General features: G+C 48.4%; 3 protein-coding genes across 7 annotated transcripts in view; 2 read left to right on the forward strand and 1 right to left on the reverse strand.

Annotated features, from left to right (window-relative positions):
* The window catches only part of RNF213 (ring finger protein 213), a 322,271-nt gene that overhangs the window by 190,586 nt on the left and 110,560 nt on the right, over positions 1-21,125 (reverse strand). For all 5 annotated transcript variants that reach the window (XM_050763979.1, XM_050763977.1, XM_050763978.1 and 2 more), the window contains 23 exons: positions 20,736-20,905; positions 20,540-20,639; positions 18,430-18,541; positions 17,664-17,877; positions 17,233-17,423; positions 15,897-16,019; positions 14,564-14,674; positions 13,896-14,138; positions 13,476-13,557; positions 12,660-12,694; positions 10,738-10,832; positions 9,496-9,652; positions 8,732-8,912; positions 7,389-7,480; positions 6,550-6,801; positions 5,262-5,394; positions 4,732-4,815; positions 3,865-4,045; positions 3,400-3,601; positions 1,905-1,982; positions 1,151-1,345; positions 605-694; positions 332-510 (listed from right to left, as the gene is read on the reverse strand). In XM_050763979.1, the coding sequence (XP_050619936.1) occupies positions 332-510; positions 605-694; positions 1,151-1,345; positions 1,905-1,982; positions 3,400-3,601; positions 3,865-4,045; positions 4,732-4,815; positions 5,262-5,394; positions 6,550-6,801; positions 7,389-7,480; positions 8,732-8,912; positions 9,496-9,652; positions 10,738-10,832; positions 12,660-12,694; positions 13,476-13,557; positions 13,896-14,138; positions 14,564-14,674; positions 15,897-16,019; positions 17,233-17,423; positions 17,664-17,877; positions 18,430-18,541; positions 20,540-20,639; positions 20,736-20,905 (3,300 nt within the window). The remainder of the gene's footprint in view (positions 1-331; positions 511-604; positions 695-1,150; positions 1,346-1,904; positions 1,983-3,399; positions 3,602-3,864; positions 4,046-4,731; positions 4,816-5,261; positions 5,395-6,549; positions 6,802-7,388; positions 7,481-8,731; positions 8,913-9,495; positions 9,653-10,737; positions 10,833-12,659; positions 12,695-13,475; positions 13,558-13,895; positions 14,139-14,563; positions 14,675-15,896; positions 16,020-17,232; positions 17,424-17,663; positions 17,878-18,429; positions 18,542-20,539; positions 20,640-20,735; positions 20,906-21,125) is intronic.
* Positions 1-21,125, forward strand: part of EIF4A3 (eukaryotic translation initiation factor 4A3) — a 321,735-nt gene that overhangs the window by 47,132 nt on the left and 253,478 nt on the right. The window lies entirely within an intron of this gene.
* LOC126939129 (uncharacterized) lies at positions 10,828-13,482 on the forward strand. The gene has a single exon (XM_050764086.1). The coding sequence runs from the start codon at positions 12,197-12,199 to the stop codon at positions 12,698-12,700; it is 504 nt and encodes a 167-aa protein (XP_050620043.1). The 5' UTR covers positions 10,828-12,196; the 3' UTR covers positions 12,701-13,482.

The raw sequence follows: 21,125 nt of genomic DNA on the forward strand, positions 1-21,125 counted from the left end.
AGCTACTTAGGAGGCTGAGGCACGAGAATCACTTGAACCCAGGAGGCGGAGGTTGCAGTGAGCCAAGGTTGCAGTGAGTTGAGATTGCTCCACCACACTCCAGCCTGGGTAACAGAGCAAGACTCTTGTCTGAAAAACTTGTGTACTTGCTTAAAGAAAACCCAGCAGAGATTAAAACCAAAAAGCTAGTCCTAAGGTGCCCCGGTAATGGCAAAAAGCAGGAAATGGGATCTTGTGGTAAGAAAATAACTACTTCTGTGTCTATGGAAGATCACAGGAGAGACGGCAGAACATTGTGTCTGCCCCGCCCCACAGGTGTGCAAATCCATACCTCCACTCAGGGTTGAAGCTCCCCTCAGTTTGGGGGTTCTTTAGTTTCAAGATGATCATTTCGTGCAGCTCCAGCAGGAAGGCGTCTAGGCCAATCTGATTTAGGAATGTGCTGAGGAGCTTAGCATCGTCTGGGCTCAGATCTGCTTTGTATCTTGAACTGATTTCCCCAAATGGCTCCTAAAACGACGGAAGAGCAAATGAAGCATTAAAGACTGCAGGGAGAAGGGAGCGCAGTCCCTCTGTCCGGCGGAGAGGAAGAGACCAGACTTACTTTCTGCAGCCGCAGCAGCTGTTCAGACTTATGAGCAGACAGGAACTGCCAGAGGGCAATGGTGTGTTTTAACTGGCATCTGTCTAAGGCCTGCAGAAGGAACAGAATTCCTGAATGGGGGCTGAGGTCTCACCCCCACTCATGCCATGTGCCAGGGAGCCCGAGTGCTCTCCACACAGGCATTCTTCTCTTCGTTCTGCCCTGTACTAATGTGATCTCCCTCCTTGTGAAGGCCATCTCTGTCCTATCTACCTTCCCTCCTGTGGCACCTCAGAGTCCACTCACATCACACAGTTTGCAGGGGCCTCATGTACTCAGTCACATTTGGGCTCTATGTAGACTGCTGGCATTTCTAGCATGTGTCTGTCTCTGCTGTCCCTGGTGTGTCCTGTTTACGCTGGACTGACTGGGTGAGCGGTTGTTCTTGTCTCCCCGTCCTTTTCAGGAGCACCTAGAGTGGCACTCCCTGAATGCTCCTATCCCTCGCAGGAAGCAGGAGACGAGGGTGAGGGGCTGTGCTGATTTCTTTTTCGGCGTGAGACCCACCTTTGACACGTGAGTCGTCTGATCACCCATTCTCAGGACGTCTTGAATATACATATTCAGGTGCATGTTTGGATCCCCACCAGCTGTGCTCAGAAACCCCAGAGTGACTTCTACGACAGACAGCGCTTCACAGGCATCGCTGTAGGACTGCAGCTGTCCACTGATGGCACTAATGACCGAGCTGGGGAGGGAGTCCTGGGAAATGAAAAGCAGGGAGGGATGTCTGTGGGCTGGGTTTCTGGTGTCTCACCCCCTGGTAAGAGAGCTGAGCCCCTTCACTGCCCAAGCCACGTGTGGGGTCAGCTAACAGGTGACACTTGGGCGCACTGTGTACAGGCAGTTTTCCAGACTTTCCATAGAAATAGATACAAGGGCAGTGAATCTTCAAACAACCCTGGAGGCCACGGAGACACACAGGTCTACCTATCAATACTGGCATGCAGAGAGCAGGAACAAACTGGTTCCATGGACTTTCCGCTTCAGCAGGCATGGCCATGACATCATTTCTGAGAATCAAACCCACAAGATGTCAATCTGCTTTTACTCTACAAGAAAACCTGCTGATTTGCTGTCTTGCTTGCCCTCCGCAAAGAGCACTGGGCTCTTAAGGAGCACCCTGGGGTCCTCAGGGAGGCTGCAGAAACTGCGGCTCACAGCAAACACTCGGGGCAAGGCTGGAGTAGGCCTAACATGGAGGAAAACACACTGAGAAGGCAGAAAGCCCCATGCAAAGGATAAGGTTTATCGGGATCACCTGCGCCATTTTGTTCTTGATGTCCATAAAGAGATGTTCGTAGTTCCAGTCGTGTCTGTATACCAGAGTGGGTATTCCCTAAATTGAGAAAGAAAAAAGGTTTTTAAAATTAAATCCATTGTGGACATTTCCATCAGATGACAAACAGAATCTGCAGCCGGAACTCCAGCGTAGTGCCACACTGCCCAGTGTGTATCCCTTGGCAAAGAGCGCCCCCTGTCATTAACCCACCATCTATGGAAATAGGAACACAACCGGGAATCCAGCGAGCCCCCACGGCCAATTACATGACAAGATAGTGGCACGTCATCGTGGCCAGCTTCGCCACAGGACGTGCTAGGGCAACAGGTATCTGTGCATATCCCATTCATTTATTCATTCAGTCACTAAAGGCACAGACCATGCACAGGCAATCACTCTGCCAGAGGACACGGCTGTGAGAATGAATGAAAAACAGCCATGGGCTCTCACAGTTCCTGGCCTAGTTGCAGGTGGTACCGTACATAAGTACAGTAGATTTGACTGTAGCTGGAAGGAACAAGTGCTGTCCAGGTGAAAGAGCAGAGATGGGAAAGTGCCTGCCGTGTGGCTCCAGTGCGTGAGGTCACGGGATGCAGTGCAGGGAAATGGGCTACGTGGCTGGAGGCAGGGCTGGAAGGTTGGGCTAGGCTGAGCTACAGGGCCTCCATACCAGACAACAGTGTCTGCTTTATCCCGTATGCCGTGAGAGGCCAGGCAGGGCCATCTGGCACAGAAAGAAGAAAGGCAGATGTGGGTTTTGGGCCATGGACTGAAGAACCTGGAGGTGGGGACCAGTTAGGAGTGGCTAGCAGTCCAACTTACAGGATGCTTTTAACTGCAGAGTGGGCTTTGGCAGTCAGGTGAGGACACACAGAAGGCACAGCTAATCGCACCTGCTGGCAGGTTACCCATGGAGGCTGAAGGAGGAGGGGCTGTGGGGGTGGTAGTGCCATTAACTGGCAGAAAAACCTAGATGATGAGGCCATCAAGACCTCAACAGTCAGCCAGGTGCGGTGCCTCACACCTGTAATCCCAGCACTTTGGGAGGCCAAGGTGGTGGGTGGATACCTCGAGCCCAAGAGTTCGAGACCAGCTGGGCAACGTGGTGAAGCCCCATCTCTACCAAAAAATACACAAATTAACTGGGCGTGGTGATGCACACCTGTGGTCTCAGCTACTTGGGAAGCCGAGGTGGGAGGATCGCTTGAGCCCAGAGATGGAGGGGGGTTGCAGTGAGCCAAGACGGCACCACTGCCCTGCAGCCTGGGCGACAGAGTGAGACCCTGTTTCAAAAAAAAAAAAGACTTCAACAGTCCGTTGGGGGACTGAGGTGCAGATGGCCCTGGAGGAGAGCCCTGCAGACCAGACTGCGGGGTGAGGTGCTGCTTCCCTCTTGTGAGAAACACACCAAGGGCTGCTTGTTCACAACAGACACACCGACCAAATGAGCAGCAGTGGCGGGAGTCAGCCCTACCTTGAGGCTCAGCCGGGGCTTGCCCTGGAGGAAGCGGCTGAGGATCTGCCGCTGAATCTTCTCCAGGTCGAACTCCTGCAGGGTCTCTCTGCCCTGCTCCACCTGGTACTGGCAGTTGGAGAGAATCAGTGGAGTCAGGTCCCGCTCTACTTCGTAACTGATGACATGCAGGTCAGTGACATCGGCGGCATCCACGGAATAGCTGAGGGGCAGAAAGACAGCGTTCAGCGTCCAGGCTGGGCTTGCGGGCCGAGGGCTCCACATTGCAGGGAGCTGGCTCCTACTTGATTTCTCACAGTTGGAGCAGAGGAAAACCATACCCAAGTATGGGGTGGGTCGCTGGTGAGGGCGGCTGAAGGAGTGAGTGTCTGTTAGGGAAGGGGCTGAAGCTTGCTTATGTCTGCCCACTGGGCTCAGGGACCCCAGGCTGAGCAGGCACCATTTCCTGTTGGCTCGTGCACACACCTATTGTTTCCCTCGGAGAGTTTTTCCACCGCGTAGACAATTTCATTGTGTAGGCGAATCAAGTAGCTGACAAGAGCGGTAGCACAGAGGCCCAGGCCCCGTCGGCGTGGCAAGAGGATCTCAAAATCAGCGTCCAGATCCAAGTCAGTGCTGCAGTAGTCTTTGGGTAGGTTGATCTCGCCTTTAAACGACAGGATTATTCTTAAGCAGAGAGGAGTTCCTACCCTCACAGACTCCAGGCGTGGGGAGGAGGGTGCAGAAGCCATCAGCTCCACAGAGAGCTGGGTCTCGGTTCTGCCCCCGTATACTGATAGAGTTTCAAATGCTTTCAGCTCCCTTTTGATGCCATATTTAGGGACTGAAGAGGACTGAGGGTTTATTTTCCTGACACGTTATTTTACTTATCCAGACACCACCATCAAAAGAGACACACGTTAAGCATTAACACAGTGCTGGCTGGGCGTGGTGGCTCACGCTTGTAATCCTAGCACTTTGGGAGGCCGAGGCAGGTGGACTGCCTGAGCTCAGGAGTTTGAGACCAGCCTGCGCAACATGGTGAAACCCCGTCTCTACTAAAATAAAAAAAAAAAAAAAAAAATTAGCTGGGCGTGGTGGCATGTGCCTGTAATCCCAGCTACTCTGGAGGCTGAGGCAGGAGAATTGCTTGAATCCGGGAGGCGGAGATTGCAGTGAGCCGAGATGGAGCCACTGCACTCCAGCCTGGCAACATAGTGAGACTCCATCGCAAAAACAAAAAAACAAACACAATTCTGTGTGTTGACAGGGATGGGCCGAGTCAGGCTGGTAAGAGCCTTCAGACCAGGCTCTCCTGGAATGCTTAGTGGTACAGAGGGACAGGACACTAACCGTTCGTCTCAAGCGATCTCCTCAGTTTGTTCCATGTTGAGAGGAAGATTGTGATTCTCTTCTGAAGTAGCCGCCTCAGCCCCTCTGTTGAACAGAATACTTTTTAAGAAGCGTGACAGCACCCCCCCTGCAAGGGCCAGACCACCCTGGTTACATGCTCTGCCGAGAGCCCGTCTTTGCTGCTCTGTACAGTCATGAGCATGTCTGAGGCGCTGTTTGAAGCAGTGAGCCGAGTTTGAGGAGCTGAAGAGGGAGGCGCTTTTCAGCTCTGGTGAAGGTTTCTAATATGTTTTTGGGGTTCAAGCACCCTTTACCGCATGCTGAGAGCTTAGGCTGTAGAGCCTCCATCCGTACCTCCCCACCCCCAGCTTAGGCTGTAGAGCCCCCGTCAGCACCTCCCCCCGCCCTGCTCAGGCTGTAGAGCCCCCATCAGCGCCTCCTCCCTCCTCCCCACCCTGTCCCCCTATGCAGTGATCCTTTCGAACCACCAGACGCGGGACAGTCCTGGTCTTGTCAGAGCAGAGCCACACCTGAGCTGTGGCTGCTGAGGAAGCCTCTGATGGAGCTGTATTCAACTTGCGGGACGTTCTGGAACCGCTTCACTAGACCTTTTTGCAGGGCCAAAATCTCAGGCAGGAACTTTACCAGCCTCAGCTCTGCTTCCTGGAGAAGGGAAGACCACCCGGTAACAATTTTTATTTACCTAAAAAATGTTATTGGGGATACAGACTTTGAGACTGGCTGGGAGACTTGTATTTGTAGCTTCATCTGGTCAGTGTCATTTCCTGCGATACAGCCTGGAGCTTGAAAATGGGAAAAGGGTCCTCCCGTTCTCCCCACAAGTCTATGGACAGTGCAGTGTGCCAGCAATGGAGGACGGAGAAGAGGGAGCCCAGGCTCTATGGAGCTGACGCATCAGCGGCGTCCACCAAAGGCTGATGAAGGAAACCTGCCCCTTGGGCCCGTGGTGCGGAGAGAAGCTGCTGAAAGAAGACCCCGAGCTTCGGCAGCGAGGGCTGGCCCCATTCCTGGGTGTCCAGAGCTTCGGCAGCGAGGGCTGGCCCCATTCCTGGGTGTCCTTCCGAAGACCTAGGGTCTGAGCATCTTTGATGTGATGAAACTGCGTCTCAGAGAGACCACAGCATCGATAGGAAGTCCTTCCTGTCACTGTGAACTAATACTCCTCAACTGACCAACAGAACTTTCCAAATCATCGTCCTTGCGAGACAGCAAATACTAGTGATGGAGAGAAATGATTAGACAGTCTATTGTAGAAAATGAAACTGCAAATGGATGAAAGTTAGAAAAGTACATTTCTAATGCCAGCAAATGCGACCAGTACACTTGACTGCTCCCCAGTACCCCACCACCGCCAGCGCACACCCACTCACTCCCATCTTCCATCTACGCCTTGATGCTTGGGCGCAGGGAGGAGTTTTGTTTGATCTGCCCATGCTCCGGCACTGCGGACAGAGAGGAACCCAGCGGCTGGGAAAGAGCTGCATCCTTTTCTGTCTGGCTGAGTGATGAGGGGAGGTCCTCTCCTAGCCTCCAGCTTCCCCACAGGTCACTGCTAATCCCAACCTGGGTATGTATTTCGTCTGTGACTTTATGCTTCTGGCAATCGTATGGTTTGATATGTATGAAAATCTCTAGCCCTGAGTCTTCTACATTCTATTCAAAATCAAATAATTGAAATAGACTGTTAAGATGTTCTGTCTTTAGGAATGATTATACTATGTAAAAGCCCAGGGCCTTCAGGTCTCCTGGGGAACTCTGCACCGAAAAAGGGAAGGAGCCACAGTGAGCCAGACATACCTTCTGCAGGAAATGCCAGAGGATGGGCACTCTTTCTTTGCCATTTTTCTGTTCCACAATGTGCTGGAGGTACTCAACTGTAATTCTTTTTCTGCAGCTCCAAATCTTAGAGCAATGGACCACACTTTTCCGGGGCAGGTGGGGCAGGAAGGTCACTGGGTCACCATATATTATTTTGGCCACAGGGTTAGAGCTGATACGCTTATCTTGGCTGATGAGAATATTCATGGTGGGAAGGGTTTTATCTAGATGCTGGATGGAGAAAATGAAACAGAATTCTGGAAGTGAGGTATTGCTACAAACAGATTGGAACACCCAGTAACTCCACCGGTGGGCATTTATCCCCTGCTCTGAGCATGTAATCAGGTATTCCCTTTGATCTAATTTCAGTGTTCTTTGTTTATAGATGTATGTCTCCCCAAACAGAATGAGATTCAGAAATCTATATTACTCTTAGTAACATTCTGGCTGCTAGACGAGTAATTAATCTATGATTGTCAGTTCATTTTTAGTGGGTATATATATGTGATAGTTTATTTCTCTACCTTGTACATTACATTCTGCTGTAAAAAGTAATGGAGAGAAAAGTACTGCCTGCACTTGCTGGATTCCCAGGAATTCCTCGGACTGGCTTCATGACCAGCTGCAGGAGGGAAAAGCACTTGGGGACAGGAGGAGGACGGAGTGACTTGAGGTGGGGAGCATCAGAATCTGGGGCTCAGCCAAAGGTTCTTGCTGGCACCGCTATGAGGGGCAACAGGCTTGGAGCATTCAGCAGACGCCGGGACCCTTCCTTTCTGGACAGAGCAGCAACACAGCTATCCCCACTTACTGCTCACCTCCAGTTCAGGAGAAATCACAGCTGCGATTTCCTTTTCCCACTTGTTCCTCATTTCTTTGGTTGACAATCTTGTGTCAAAATTTAAAAACCCTACAAAAAAACTCCAAATGTGTAGGTTACCCAAGGCACAAAGAACACAGCAGTCTGCGTATAATAAACACTAAATAAGTGTTTAATAGAAATAACATACTCATTTTGAGGTAAGAGATTTCTAAATTAAGTATTTCGAAATAGTTCCTGCTGTTACCACCAACTTAATGACCTTTTGAAGATAACGTCAATCTCTAAAAATTCCTCTACCCTACATAATTGTAATCTTACAACCATTTTGAAAAAAATTACTGAAAGAACAGAACTGAAGCTCCAAAACCCAGGGCGTGGTAACGGTGGCCGGGCCACCGCCAGCCATCCCAGCTGCTGCCGCCCAAGCCCTGAGGCCGACCACACAGATGCGGAGTGCTGCGGAACCCTCCGCCTGCTTCCGGGATTCTGTCATTTCATCGGTGTGACTGGGTGCGCTCACCTCGCTGAAATCCCACCAGAATAAGAGGCTTAAAATAAAATCAGATTGTTCAAAATGGAAAATAAATAGGAAGGCCAGTTTCGGGCAAAGAAGTAGCTGAGGTGGGAGCAGATTTTCTTGTCGTGCGGCAGGACTTATTGCTATTATTGTTGTTATTTTAAATTAATATTGTCCTCACAGTGGTAATTGTGATTTTTGCAGATTAGCAAAAGAAAATCACTTTTAATTCCACCACTCACAGATAACCATTTTACTAAGTTGTCTTATAGACCTTCTCTTTCTGTATGAATTTAAATTTTTCAAATAGAAAGTTAGCTCGGTGAATACAATATTTTATAGCTTTCTTTTTTTTACATAACTGTGGACATATAAACATTTAATCAGCACACAACTGTGATGGTGATTGATCCTTTGACACACATGCTCTGTGTGGACAACACGTGCTTCCAGCGTGGCAGGGGAATGGCCTACGGGGCTGAGTTCAGCACTGAAGACTCCCCATATATGCACACTGAACACTTGTGTGCAGACGCTCCCGAATACTGCAGGTCTTAGCCAGGCAGGGGTGAATGGAGAGAACAGAGCAGCTCCTTCCAGCCTCTGGGCAAGCAAAGTGCTTCCTTTTTCCAGCTCCAGGCATCGCCTTCCCTAGACACGGTTTTCTCTGTGTGTTCTCTCATTCTCTCCAGCAACAGCACAGACAGAGCTGAGACTGGCTGCGTGTGGGGTGGCCCGCAAGAGAGCGAGCCTGCTTCTGCTGTCGTCGTGCTGTGTGATCCCCGCCCAGCCCCTGCCTCTGCCCCTGCCCCTTTCCTCACTTTTGCCAGAGAGCTGGTGCTGCTCTTGGAGAAGCCTGCGCAAGACGAGGTGGACCACACTGATGGTCTCGTCGGCACTGTGTCCCAGCATCTTGGTCAACTGCTCCAGGTCCTTCAGGATGTGCTGCTGCAGAAAGCCTTTTGGATCCCTCACTGGAGGCTTAATGATGTTTATCAGAGCCTGTGGGGGCAATGGAACAGAGCGTTTAGCGGGATCTGGTTTGTAGAGAAGATGGTGAGCCTGTAGAGGCCATGGGGAGTGGAGCACCAGCACAGAGGCGGAAGGCGGTTTCTAAGATGAAAACTGTGGAGTGATCCACACGTGATTCGAACAGGTGAAAGGAAGGCTAGCAAGCGGAGCAGCTGCTGGCTTTTCTGTTATTACAGTGAGATAAAGAATCTTCAGATTGTACTGTTGGCCATCTTGGTTATGCAGTGTGTTCTTTCTTCCCTAGAGCTACAATGAAGACACAGGTAAAATAATGAAGATGTCAGCCTCTCTACTCCCAGATGTGGACCAAAGACACAGAGCGTTAATTTGACGTGGATTGTATATAATCTGGGGAGTAGTTCCCCCATATACCATCATGTGCCACAGGGGGAAACGTGGAGATGTGTAACCTGGATATTTCTTTGTAGACTAATGAGCTTCAAAATGCATAGATGGCAGCTAGGACTTGAGACAAAAGGACTCCCCGGGAAGAAGCGAAAGCTGGTTCTTCCTAGAGTAACTCAGCACATCATTTGGCAGCACCGGGTTATACCTGGGAACTCTGGGAAGCTCCCAGAAGCAGAGCCAAGTGAGTGAGTAGCCGGATAAGGATGAAGACCACTGGGGGCAGCCCTCGGTCACACGTCACCACGTCTCTCTGCTGCGGGTCGCCTAGCACGTGGCCGGTCTGCGTTCTGTCTGTGCTGTTGCTGGAAAGAATGAGAGAACACAGGCTGAGGCTGGCCACTTCGGCAGGCTGCACATTCTCAGCACTCGGAGTGAGGCTCACAGCTGAGAAGAGAGTTATGTCAGAAGTACTTGCTGTTCCACTAAGCCTGGACCATGATCCTAAGAGTCTCTCTCACGACAGACTCGCCTGTCCGGCGGACCAGACCCCACCGCGTTCTCAGCGCCAAGTGGCTGCGCTTGTGTGGTATTGATGCTGATCCCCGGGCAGGGTGTTAGGATGCAGGCCTGGACCCGTCTTTTCCACTGAAGTCTTTGTTGGGAGAGGAGTGGTTGGGCTAAGAACAGCTAGAGTGTGGGAGGACAGTCGGCATCCTATGGGTGTCCATATTGTTCTCATTTCCCCAAAGGAAAAACTAGGATCCAAAGTCCAGCAGACAGGAGATGCAGTGTGGCAGATACTTTCAATGGCAAAACTATTAGAAGTTGGAGGACACTGTGATAGTTTCTTAAGCTGTGACTGCAGGGAACAGTCAGAATGTGAAGCCCCCATGCAGGTCCCACTCACTCTCTGAAAGGAGCAGTTAGAACCACACTCATCCCAGCATGGGATTGTGGGGTCGGATTTGTATCTGGATTCTGAAGTCTGGTATTTCATAAGACTATGTCTCCTTCATTTTTCTCAAAAAGTAAAAAATGGAGGAAGCTAAGATTGCTGACAAGTGAGATGGCATCTGCTGAGACAGACGGATGCCCAGGTTTTGGTCCTGCAGACATAGATGTCCCCGTGAGTTAGATCATCTGTTTATGTCATGCATATTTCTACAGAGGCTGCACCCAAGGCCCAAAAGGAAGACATCTGTATTCATATTAACAGGTATGAAAGTGTAGCCTGCTTTGCGTTTCAGGGCCCAGGGAGCCAACAACAGATCAGAGGCCTCCCTGCTGTGTGACTGCTGGGACTTTGGCATTGCTATTCAGTATGACACAGGTCCACGTGTACTGGAGTAATTAGTACTATCTTGAGTATCACTTTATCAGCTGGAATAAAAACAGCCTAACGCCCCAAGGTTTGAGTACTTAGGAAATACAATCCTGACCCACATACCTGACCAGGTTAAAGCCGTCCTGAGGTCTGTGATTAATGCCTCCAATCGGCGCATGGCAGTCAATGCAGGTGCTCTGTTCCATCGGCTTGCCACACTACGGTGAAGACAGAGGGCACTCGGAACCACTTCTGGAGCAGTACCATTTTATACACAAGCGCCATCATGCAAATGAACACCTCCTTATCACTGGCGAATGTGAGCACCCTTAGATTGTCTGTTCCAGTGTGTGCTTGTTTCGGGTGGGTGGAGAGCCCGTGGGGACAGGGTAGGTACTCACTAATGTTGCACATGGGCAAATTGGAACTTTTTTTTTTTTTTAAATAAGTGGGACAATTTAAGCTTTATTCCCAGAGTGACACTTTATAGACAAATATATAAAATTCAACCTTCCTTTCTCATATTCAGCACTTTTTTCTATTCTTCCATCTATCACACTAGCCTGTAGCACTTCATGATCTAATACCAAGAATACTAGAATAGCTTCCAAACTGACTTCCTTATATCCATATGGACTTTTTCATATATTTATTTTTATGAGACAGAGCCTTGCTCTGTCCTCCAGGCTGGAGTGCAGTGGCACCATCACGGCTCACTACAGCCTTGACCTCCTCAGGCTCAAGCAATCCCCCTACCTTAGCCTCCCAAGTAGCCAGGACCACATGCATGCATGCATGCATGCATGCACCACCATGCCCTGCTGATGCTTTGTGTTTTTTGTAGAGACAGGGTTTCAACGTGTTGCCCAGGCCGGTCTCAAACTCCTGGGCTCTAGCAATCCACCTGCCTCAGCCTCCCGAAGTGCTGGGATTACAGGTGTGACCTACCACACCTGGCTTGGACTTTTTTATTTAAAAAAGTCCAATCATATAATCTACTTCCAAAGGCTCATTTTTCAAAATTAGATATTGTGCTACTGTATACTGAGAGTCACAGCTGATAACACACCAAACCAGTCACAGAATTTCAGAGCTGGGATCATTCTTGGATAGAATCTATTTCAGTCTCATTTCTTGGACAAGGAAGTGATTGAAGCTCAGAAAAGTGTATGTATCAGTTTTTCTCCCTCTGTGTCTCTTATATATGTTATTTAAATGACATGTATCAGGCTGGGCACAGTGGCTCATAATCCCAACACTTTGGGGGGCCGAGACAGGAGGATCGCTTGAGCCCAGGAGTTCAATGTTTATTGTGATCAATGATCATGTCCCTGCACTCCCGCCTGGGCAAGAGAGCCAGACACTGTCTCAACCAACTAACTAAACACCACGAATAACTACCACGTATCAGCTCAACGCACCAGCCTCTTGCTCTGCAAGTACAGATACCGTGTATGGAGGGCTCTGGGCTAGATGCTTGGGAATCCAGAGAGGAAGCATCAACAGTTCTTCCCCATGGTGCACAGTCTACACCTGGCTTTTTCCTTTGGCATCTGGACCACACCTCCTCTGAGGGCTAATAATGCAGCCTGTGGTCCAGGCAACACCTTGCCATTCTATCAAGAAAAGGCTCACTGACCCCATGCTGCAGTGGCTAGAAAGAATGGCTAGCAGCAGTTCCCAACCAGTAGCAATTTTCTTTCCCAGGGGACCTTTGTCAATATCTGGTTTTAGCTGTCACACTGGGAGGAGGGGGTGCTCCTGGCATCCAGGGACTCAAGGTCAGTCATACTGCCAGACAGCCTGCAGTGCACAGGACAGCTGGCACCACAGAGCCATGTCCACAGTGCTGAGGCTGAGAAGCCCAGGGCTAGAAACCCTTAGCGCCATTGATGTTGCCCTGCTCAGAGCACCCTGGGCAGTCCTCGGTGAGCCCGTGCTCTCCTGGAAGGCTGAGAGCCTCACTCTCCTCCCCCATGATCCCCTTCCTCCAACCCAGGAGTGCACGCCACCCCTCCAACCCTATCTTAAATACCAAGACTCACCTCCCCCACGGAGCAAGGATGGCCGTTGGGACAAGCTGTGAAGAGAACAGGACACACATTGGCTGATGAGGTTTCACCAATGACCCACATTGAAAAGGGAAAGCTAACTACTCTCTGGCCCTGACCAAAATATGAGAATGAGTGTCCAGAGCACCCCACACTAATTTGTTAAATTATATGACACCTGCCTGAAGCTTAATAAATGTATGTTGTCAGTGAAAAATGTCTGAGTCTAATTTTATGCAGTAAAAAGCAATTAGAATATAGGCCACACCAGCAGTACTTTTGGAGGCGAGGTGGACAGGATTCTAGACCTTTCTATTCTCTTTTTTTTTTTTTGTCATGAGCATATGTTATAACAACTTTAAAAACTAGTTTTAAAATATTTACTCAGGCAACAGCAAAATTTACATGTCATGGGTTATATGAGTCAGTCTCCCAGTTCTATATTTCATATATTTCAGAAGAGCTATCTTTGTGTCAAAAACTTTGTTTTGTGATGGGCCTTTGAATGTGTCTCTGATGTGGTTCCCAGTCCTCCCTACTCCCAAAATGGCCTATTCCAGAAAACAAAAGTGCATCACAGAGCGCCTTTTGCACACAACAAAGAAATGAAATGGTTTGGATCATCTAGCCGGCAGAGTGCCAGCTCCTTCAAGCCATTCATCTTCTGCAGATGCCACGGGTAGAATGCAGGTGGTTTTGAACCTTGAGTCACAAACCACATGGACCCCAAGTCGAACCCACTGCTTCATAGCATCTGGACACCCTTTGAAGCTGAGAGGAGTGTGGGGTCATCCAGACCCCAACACTTACTGTACCAGTGGACTCCCTCCAGACCCTTCCACCTCCGAGCTTGAGCCAGCAAGTCTTCAGGCATGGTTGGAAGAAAAGCATGCTGAAAAACAAGACAACAGAGAGAGCGCTAGATAAGTGAGCTTGTCGCCTGGGTGCTGCTGCTCAGCAGGAGGCCTGGAGGAAGAAAGGGAACTCTGCTTTCCTTCTACTGGGCTTCTGAAGCGATCTGTGAAGAAAACAGAACAGCTCCCTGTGAAATAACAAAGGGCAAGGCAAGTCTGTCACTATCTTGTGTGCTCAAGAATCAAGTGACACAAAGGCAGAGAAGTGAGGAGATAAAGATGCTCAAGGGTTCCCATGGCTGCAGCTCGGTCTCTATAGGGACAAGCTCTGGGGGGTGTTCCGGTGAAGGCTGATGGAATTGTGGCCTACTCTTACCGCCATGTTGGCTGGGGAGAAGGCCAGATTCTTTAGGGGTTCCAAGACTTTATTCTGTCCACACAGAAGGATGGCTGCAGCATGAATGGCCATTTCTGTCACTGTTCCCTGAAGGTGGTTGTCACTGGGGCCCGCCCTCAACAATGGCAGAGAATTGTCCACGAGCGATGTTGCAAAATGGCTGATCTCGGGAGGTGAAAGGATCTTGCATTCGCCAATGAATTTGCTCACAGCTTCACATTGCTGACAGGAAAAAAAACAACATTAAGATATATCAAAGAATATTGTGTGAACTGCTCTTAGGCATACACTGACACCAAATATACATCAAATATCGAGGTAAATATGGAGAAATCACCACTATTTGAGGGGGAAATTTTTCAGAGAAGAGAATTGTGCATGTACAAACACAGCATCCACATATGTAAGCATTAATTTTGACATTCTATTTTGTTTTACATTATCTTTTGTTCTTGGCTTTAGTTTTCATTATAATTCTACAAGCTTTGGGTTAAACAGAAAATAGTTCCTCCACATAACAAGGTTGAAAGTCTCTATCCTAGATTAAAAAAAATTATGGCATGATTTGTGTTGATAAGTTTCATTCTATTGAATAAAGTCCCTCCAAACCTGAGACTGTGAACACAGCCCTGCAGGCGGTTACTCACCTCTGGCGTGGGGTGGAGGCTTGCATTGTGGGATCTATACAAAATAGCCACCTCTCTAAACAGTGTTAACAGGAAGTAGGCTGACTGCTGGCTTTGGGGGGTCTTGCAGGCCTGCAAAATCAAGGGTATCAAGTGAGAATTTAAAAGCTCAACAGATTTTTTTTTTTTGAGATGGAGTCTTGCTCTGTCACCCAGGCTGGAGTGCAGTGGCACGATCTCAGCCCACTGCAACCTCTGCCTCTCGGGTTCAAGCGATTCTCCTAACTCAGTCTCCCAAGTAGCTGGGACTACAGGCGCCCACCACCATGCCCAGCAAATTTTTTTTTCTTTTCTTTTAGTAGAGATGGGGTTTCACCATGTTTGCCAGGCTGGTCTGAAACTCCTGATCTTGTGATGTGCCCGCCTTGGCTTCCCAAAGTGCTGGGATTATAGGATTGAGACCTGCCCCCACCGCCCCAGCCCGCCAGATCTACCTAAGGGCCAGAGGCCCGCGAAGTTTGCCTGTGAAAAGAAAAGTGTCTCAGCCCTCAACCCACTCCTTGGGGAAGGCGCCTTTTCAACCCACCCACCGGGTAAGGAGCCTGTTCAACCCACCCCTTGGGGAAGGAGCCTTTTCCAGGCCTGGACACCTGGGGTCATGCCCCACATAGGCCATCTTCTGGCGAGCAACTTTTGGGCTACAAAGTTCCTGAAATACTCTCAGATTAAACTCAATGCATATTTAGCAGCCAGCTTAATGACAGAAGCAACGGAATCACCATCTGTTCTTCTGACTCCTTCACTGGTCTTAGAAACTTCTCCTGAGCAGAAAGAGGATTTTCTATTTCCTCTTTTCCTGGCACAGGGACTCAAAAAGGAAGCAAGACCAGACCAATTTAAAGGTTAGATTCTAAAAACATCTTTATATTTTTTAACTTCCCACACTACACCAACATATGTATTTTTATTAAACACACAAGCATATCTGAACTATGAATACATATAGATGTGAATTTGCTATTAATAGTTGTGTCAGCATCTTTGTTTTCCAGCAGGGTCTCAAAGGAAGTAATGGACATAAATCAAAAGATGCTGCTGATGGCCTTGGCAGATCAGCAAGACACAGCAAATCTGCCAACCCAGCTCAGCTGCCGTAGCTGTCCTGTTCCAGCCACTGGTTCACACACCGGGCAGGTGCACCCTGGAGGCCGTGGGCACGTGACTTCCAATACAGTGTCACATGATGGGCCGCGTCAGTGGTCCACCACCCTGCATCATTTGACATAAACCAGGGAACACGCAGGCCCCAAGGGATGCCACCTGGTGTCAGAGAGAAGCCACGGGCCCACCCTACCTTCAGAGCAGTCTCAATGCCCAGCGGCTTGCACTCGAGGACAGCTTTGGCCACAGCATCACGGAGAGCCTTGTATTCATCGCCGTACACCAGGTACCTATCCATCTGGCCTGGGTGGTCCTTCTGCAGCCCCAGGAATATAGGGGTTAGTTGGGGGTGAACGATGGGAGGAATGTTTTGCAAAGAACCGTATTAATGGGTGCAGGAACTTGGTGATCGATCATTCGAGGTTTAAAGGCAGCCGAGCTGGGATTCCCCGACCTGGCCTGAGGCAGGAGTCTGGTGCCGTCTTCACAGGGAGCTTCCTCTGCAGTAGAGGAAGAGGTGCGAGTGCAGGGAACGCCTGCCGATGGCAGTGCTACCTGGGGAGGTGCTTGCTTCTTCCATTCATGGCATGGCACCACACACCTGAGGCCGGGTGGCTCTAAACCCCAGGTGGTCAAACAATGCCAGGGTTCTTAGTACCATTTTTGTATCCCCAGGACAATAAGAATTTGTTAATTTCTGGGCATCTGGAAAGGACCACTGAGAGGCTTTGAAGCCTTTTTTTGTTTCTGTTTTTTTGGGACAGAGCCTCACTGTGTTGCCCAGGCTGGAGTACAGTGGTGCAGTCTCAGCTCACTGCAACCTCTGCCTCCCAGATTCAAGCAATTATCCTGCCTCAGCCTCCCAAGTAGCTGGGATTACAAGCACCCACCACCACATCCAGCTAATTTTTTTTTTTTTAAGTAGAGACGAAGTTTCACCATGTTGGCCAGGCTGGTCTTGACGAACTCTTGACCTCAAGTGATCTGCCCACCTCGGCCTCCCAAAGTGCTGGAATTTCAGGTGTGAGCCACTGCGCCCAGCCTAGCCTTGAAGCCTCTTATGTGATTATATTCCTAGTTCTTGCTCTCGCCTGCCAGAGGTAAAAAGGTCACACCTTGCAAGCTGAACTACATTTAAGTTCACCTTAAATGTAGCTGAACTGTTGTGGCCTTTTGTGCCACAAAATGTTCTACTTTCCTTGAAATTCAATGAGAAGTGATGCCTAAGAAGCTCTGAGGTGAGTGCCCTTACCTTGGCCCTACAGCAGGTGGTGTAACATGATCATAAGCTGGGGCAAATCAGCTAAAGCACAGACACAAAGGACTAGACAGACAAGCGCAGGTTTCTTTCCTGGCTCTGGGGATGCCGAGGGCAGGCGGAACGCAGAAGCAGTGGCACCATCCCTGCGTGTGAGGGTGGGGTGTGGGGGTGTGTTGGTGGGTGGTGTGAGGGTGGGGTGGTGTGTGGGTTTGGGGTGTATGGGGCTCTGGGGGTGCATGTTTGTGGGCTGCCGGGCCCCACTTCTCACCTGCTGCTCAATGACTTGCTTGGGGAACACCCACTGGCACGGATGGCCGGGCTTGGAGAGGCCCTGCACGAACTCCATCCCGCGCTGGCTGCTGAGCTTCCGCACCAGGTACACCCGGTGCCAGTCGTTTTCCACCCGGGTACAGAAGTGCTTGACTTGCCACAGGTAGCACTGCTTCTCCTCGGCCATCCCTGAGAGGCCAACGAGAAAGTGGGTGAGCAGCTGGTGACTTAGGGCATTTATTGTAGGACACAAGGCCAACCAGAGGGCACAGGACCTACCCACAGGCATTCACAGAAACACGTCCAGAGGAGAGGGGACGTGGAAAAGCCCAGTCATAGTCTATTCTAAGAACTAGTTTCCCATACTTCCTGAATTTCTAAATGACGGAGTCTTTAAACCCAAAGTAAAGCAAGGCAGAGAAGGCTTGCCTGGGTCTCCCTCAGGCTGCGAGAGGAAATCTGAAGCTCTGTCCAGGCAGAGGCGGATCCGGGCCACCTCTTGCAGGTATTCAACTGAGGCCTCGTTGGCCGGCTCTCGGCCACGTCTTACTGGAGAATACGTGTTAAGGAAACGACCTTCCTCTCTTAGGTGGTTCAGTTCATCATTTCTGGAGCAAGCACTGGTCTTCTCACGTATTGAATCCTGAGGGACAAGCAACAAGAAAGAAAAGGATATTATTCTTTTCAACATGGACGCCCCAAGCTTCTACAGTTGCCAGTGTGACTGTGGAAAATGAAGGAAAGAAGGATAAAGAATGTTGTTGTAGGTTTCAGTGTAAATTTCTTGACTCACGGAAACCTAATATCCCTTTTTATTTTAAGGGCAAGAAGGAGGGGAAAAGTGAGGGGAAAAATTTTTTTCCTCACAGGAAAATAATTATATAATCTAATTTATGTACATTGTGAAAATTTTGGATATAAAAATATGAAGATAAAAAAAATCCACAATGTCCCCACTCAGTGATAACCACTGTTAACTTTGGTGGTATATTCTCCTAGACTTCTGTTTTGTATGTATATGCACATAAATGCCAATATATACATTGCTGAAGGCAGCAGCAGTGTCTTGGAAACCTTTCTTCTTTTTGCAAGGAACAGAGCATTTGTTAATTATACTGACTAAAATTATATTCTGTAAATTTTAAACCATGTGGTTCAGTTTCCAAAAGAAATTCAGGGAAGAGAGTTCGCTTACCTCCAGGCAGTTGATGAAGAGCATGTACAGTTCAGTTTTATCTTCAATTATGAATGCTTTCTTTTTTAACAGGGTCAAGTAATCCTGAATATAATCTTTTACATCATCGAAGCTGCAGAAAGAGAAATATTATTCCTGGCTTTCTCAGATCTGGAGACACACCGTACTAAAAAAAGAGCATCTATCTATCACTCATCTGTCCTGTGTGTGTGTGTATAAACATACATACATATATGTAGTTTCTAAGATTTTATGGAAAACCTTTTAGCATAATACTGGAGGAGTATAAAACTCACATTTTAGACCAGCTGTCCTCAAACTTTGGTTTCAGGACCCTTTTGTAGTCTTAAAAATTGAGAACCTCAAAGAGCTTTTATGTGAGTTATATTATCAATATGTATGATAGGAATTATGAGACATTAAAAACAAAAGGTTTCAAAAATATACATTCATTTAAAATAACAGAAAAGCTGTTACATGTTAAGTAACATTTAACATATTTTCCAAAACATGAATCAGTGAGAAGAGTGGCTTGGTCTTCCATTCCTGCACTGGCCCTGAGGCCTGGCTCCTGGAAGTCAGCGGCCTGCCTGCCCTGCTTCTGCTCCCCGTCGCTGCGCCATATCGGAGAATAATATGAGGAAAATCTGTCCTCATACACTTGGAATAGTGAGGAACATTTTAATAGTTTTTGCAGATCATTGTGGATATTATTCCTTAATGCTGTGCCAACAGTGATAAATGGTCATGTCTAAAGGTTAATTGCAATGTGGAGCCTAAAACTGTATCAATGCATTTTTCAGTCAATTACGTTAAAATCAAAAAGTCTGCCCATACTTTAAATAGAATTTTTTCTTTTTTGACCCACAGATTTCGTGACATCAAGCATTGGTCATTTGGAAAATACTGGTTCACTGGGCTGTGCAAGTCTTGTAAAGGTTGACACATTTTTATTCTGCGTTTAAAAAAAAAATCCATATTCATTAATATCACCACAAATTGCCCCAAAATATCTTTAAGTATTCGAAAGCTCGCAGGCTCATAGTGAAGAATACAAGCTTTTCAGAATTTCAATTTCAGCTTAAGAGCTTGAATGTTATCATCACCAACCAACATTGTCAGTTGTTTGGCTGAGGCCGGCTCGCTTTGCTGATTTCCAGGAGAGGCCGACCCAGCCCTGGACACCTGCATCGTGTGCATCCTTCCTCCCGGCATGAGTGGCGGTCCGTGAACACGGCAGCCGGCTGATAACTCAGGGCTTGTCATGAGTGATTTTCTGCGAGGCAACTGTCTACTGCAGTGCGTAGTGGGAGTGTTTTCTGTGCGTTTCCCATTTCCACAAAACATTAAGAAATCAAATCCTCAAGAGTCAAGATTTAGTAAAACGAATGAAACTGGCATGAAGAAGAAAGGCACGTGTGCATGGCGGTGAAGAGAACAATGTCTACAGCTGCTGCGTGTTCACGTGAGGGGCCAGCAGTCTCAGCTGCCACCGCTTTTGTAACATCATAAGCATCAACATGTGTTTTAAAAAGGGCAAATTTATCTTATAATCTAATTTTTAAAATAGTTTTAACCTCAGAGACCCACCTCACACCCAAGGGTCCATACCAACACTTTGAGAACTGCAATATTAGATCAATACAAGTACCACAGGTGATACTATTCTTGGATGTCAACATCCTTTCACAAGGAAATAGAGCGCATGGTCAGGGGAATAGAAACTTAGAAGACATCTAGGACATTCAGGGTGAGCAGGATTCTAAGCTACCATCCGAAAAATCAGAAAGCTGGACCACTGTGGAACCAGGCTCAGCCCACAGATTCTGCCCTCTTGAGTTGTGTCCTTCACACCACCGTGGTCCCTTCACGGCACTGTTGGCTTCTTGCTAGATGTGTGCTTGTGGGAATACTAAACTCATGTGCCTACATGTGACAATGTCAGAATACACAGCCAGTACAAGTAACCAGGTCGTATCTCACCGAAAAAGCTCCCCAAGATCATGTACTACCTACTAGTCACAACGAGAAGACTTGGTAACAAAGAGAACGCCACAATGAAGAGAAAAAGGCAGGGCTTTCTAGAAGCAAGTCTCCATGTTGTTCTTACCTGTACTTCAAAAGCAGTTTCAGTATCACTGAGCGGATGACAGGAGTCTTATCCACAACATCATTGAATGGAGAGAGAGATTTTGTGTGTTCACGGCGTCCTTAAACCAGAAAGAGAAAGGCAGCTCACTGCATGAGACATGCAGAAGTGAGATGAAGAAGTGAGCTGCTAGGTTTACAGGAAGAAAGCAACCTACTCTGGGGAGCGTCTCTTAAGAGCTCCTTTTGGACGAAGAGGAGAGAGAGCAGGCTCTCAATCACTTCCTTCTCAGGCGGAGCGTTGTCCTTGAAGCACATGGTGGACACCAGGTCTACGAAGAAGCTGTTGCACATCTGCCGGAAGCGGGCATGCTTTTCAATGACTTCCCTTAGAACACGAGAAAGAGAAGACAGGTGGATGGTGTTTCCCAAATGCCTCCTTACAGAAGGACTTGAGATTTCACAGCATTTCACTTTTTTTTTTTTTTTTTTTTTTTGAGATGGAGTTTCACTCGTTGCCCAGACTGGAGTGCAGTGGCGTGATCTCGGCTCACTGCAACCTCCACCTCCCAGGTTCAAGTGATTCTCCTGCCTTAGCCTCTCAAGTA

This window comes from Macaca thibetana, chromosome 16 (assembly GCF_024542745.1).
Source record: "Macaca thibetana thibetana isolate TM-01 chromosome 16, ASM2454274v1, whole genome shotgun sequence".
NCBI classification, from domain to species: domain Eukaryota; kingdom Metazoa; phylum Chordata; class Mammalia; order Primates; family Cercopithecidae; genus Macaca; species Macaca thibetana.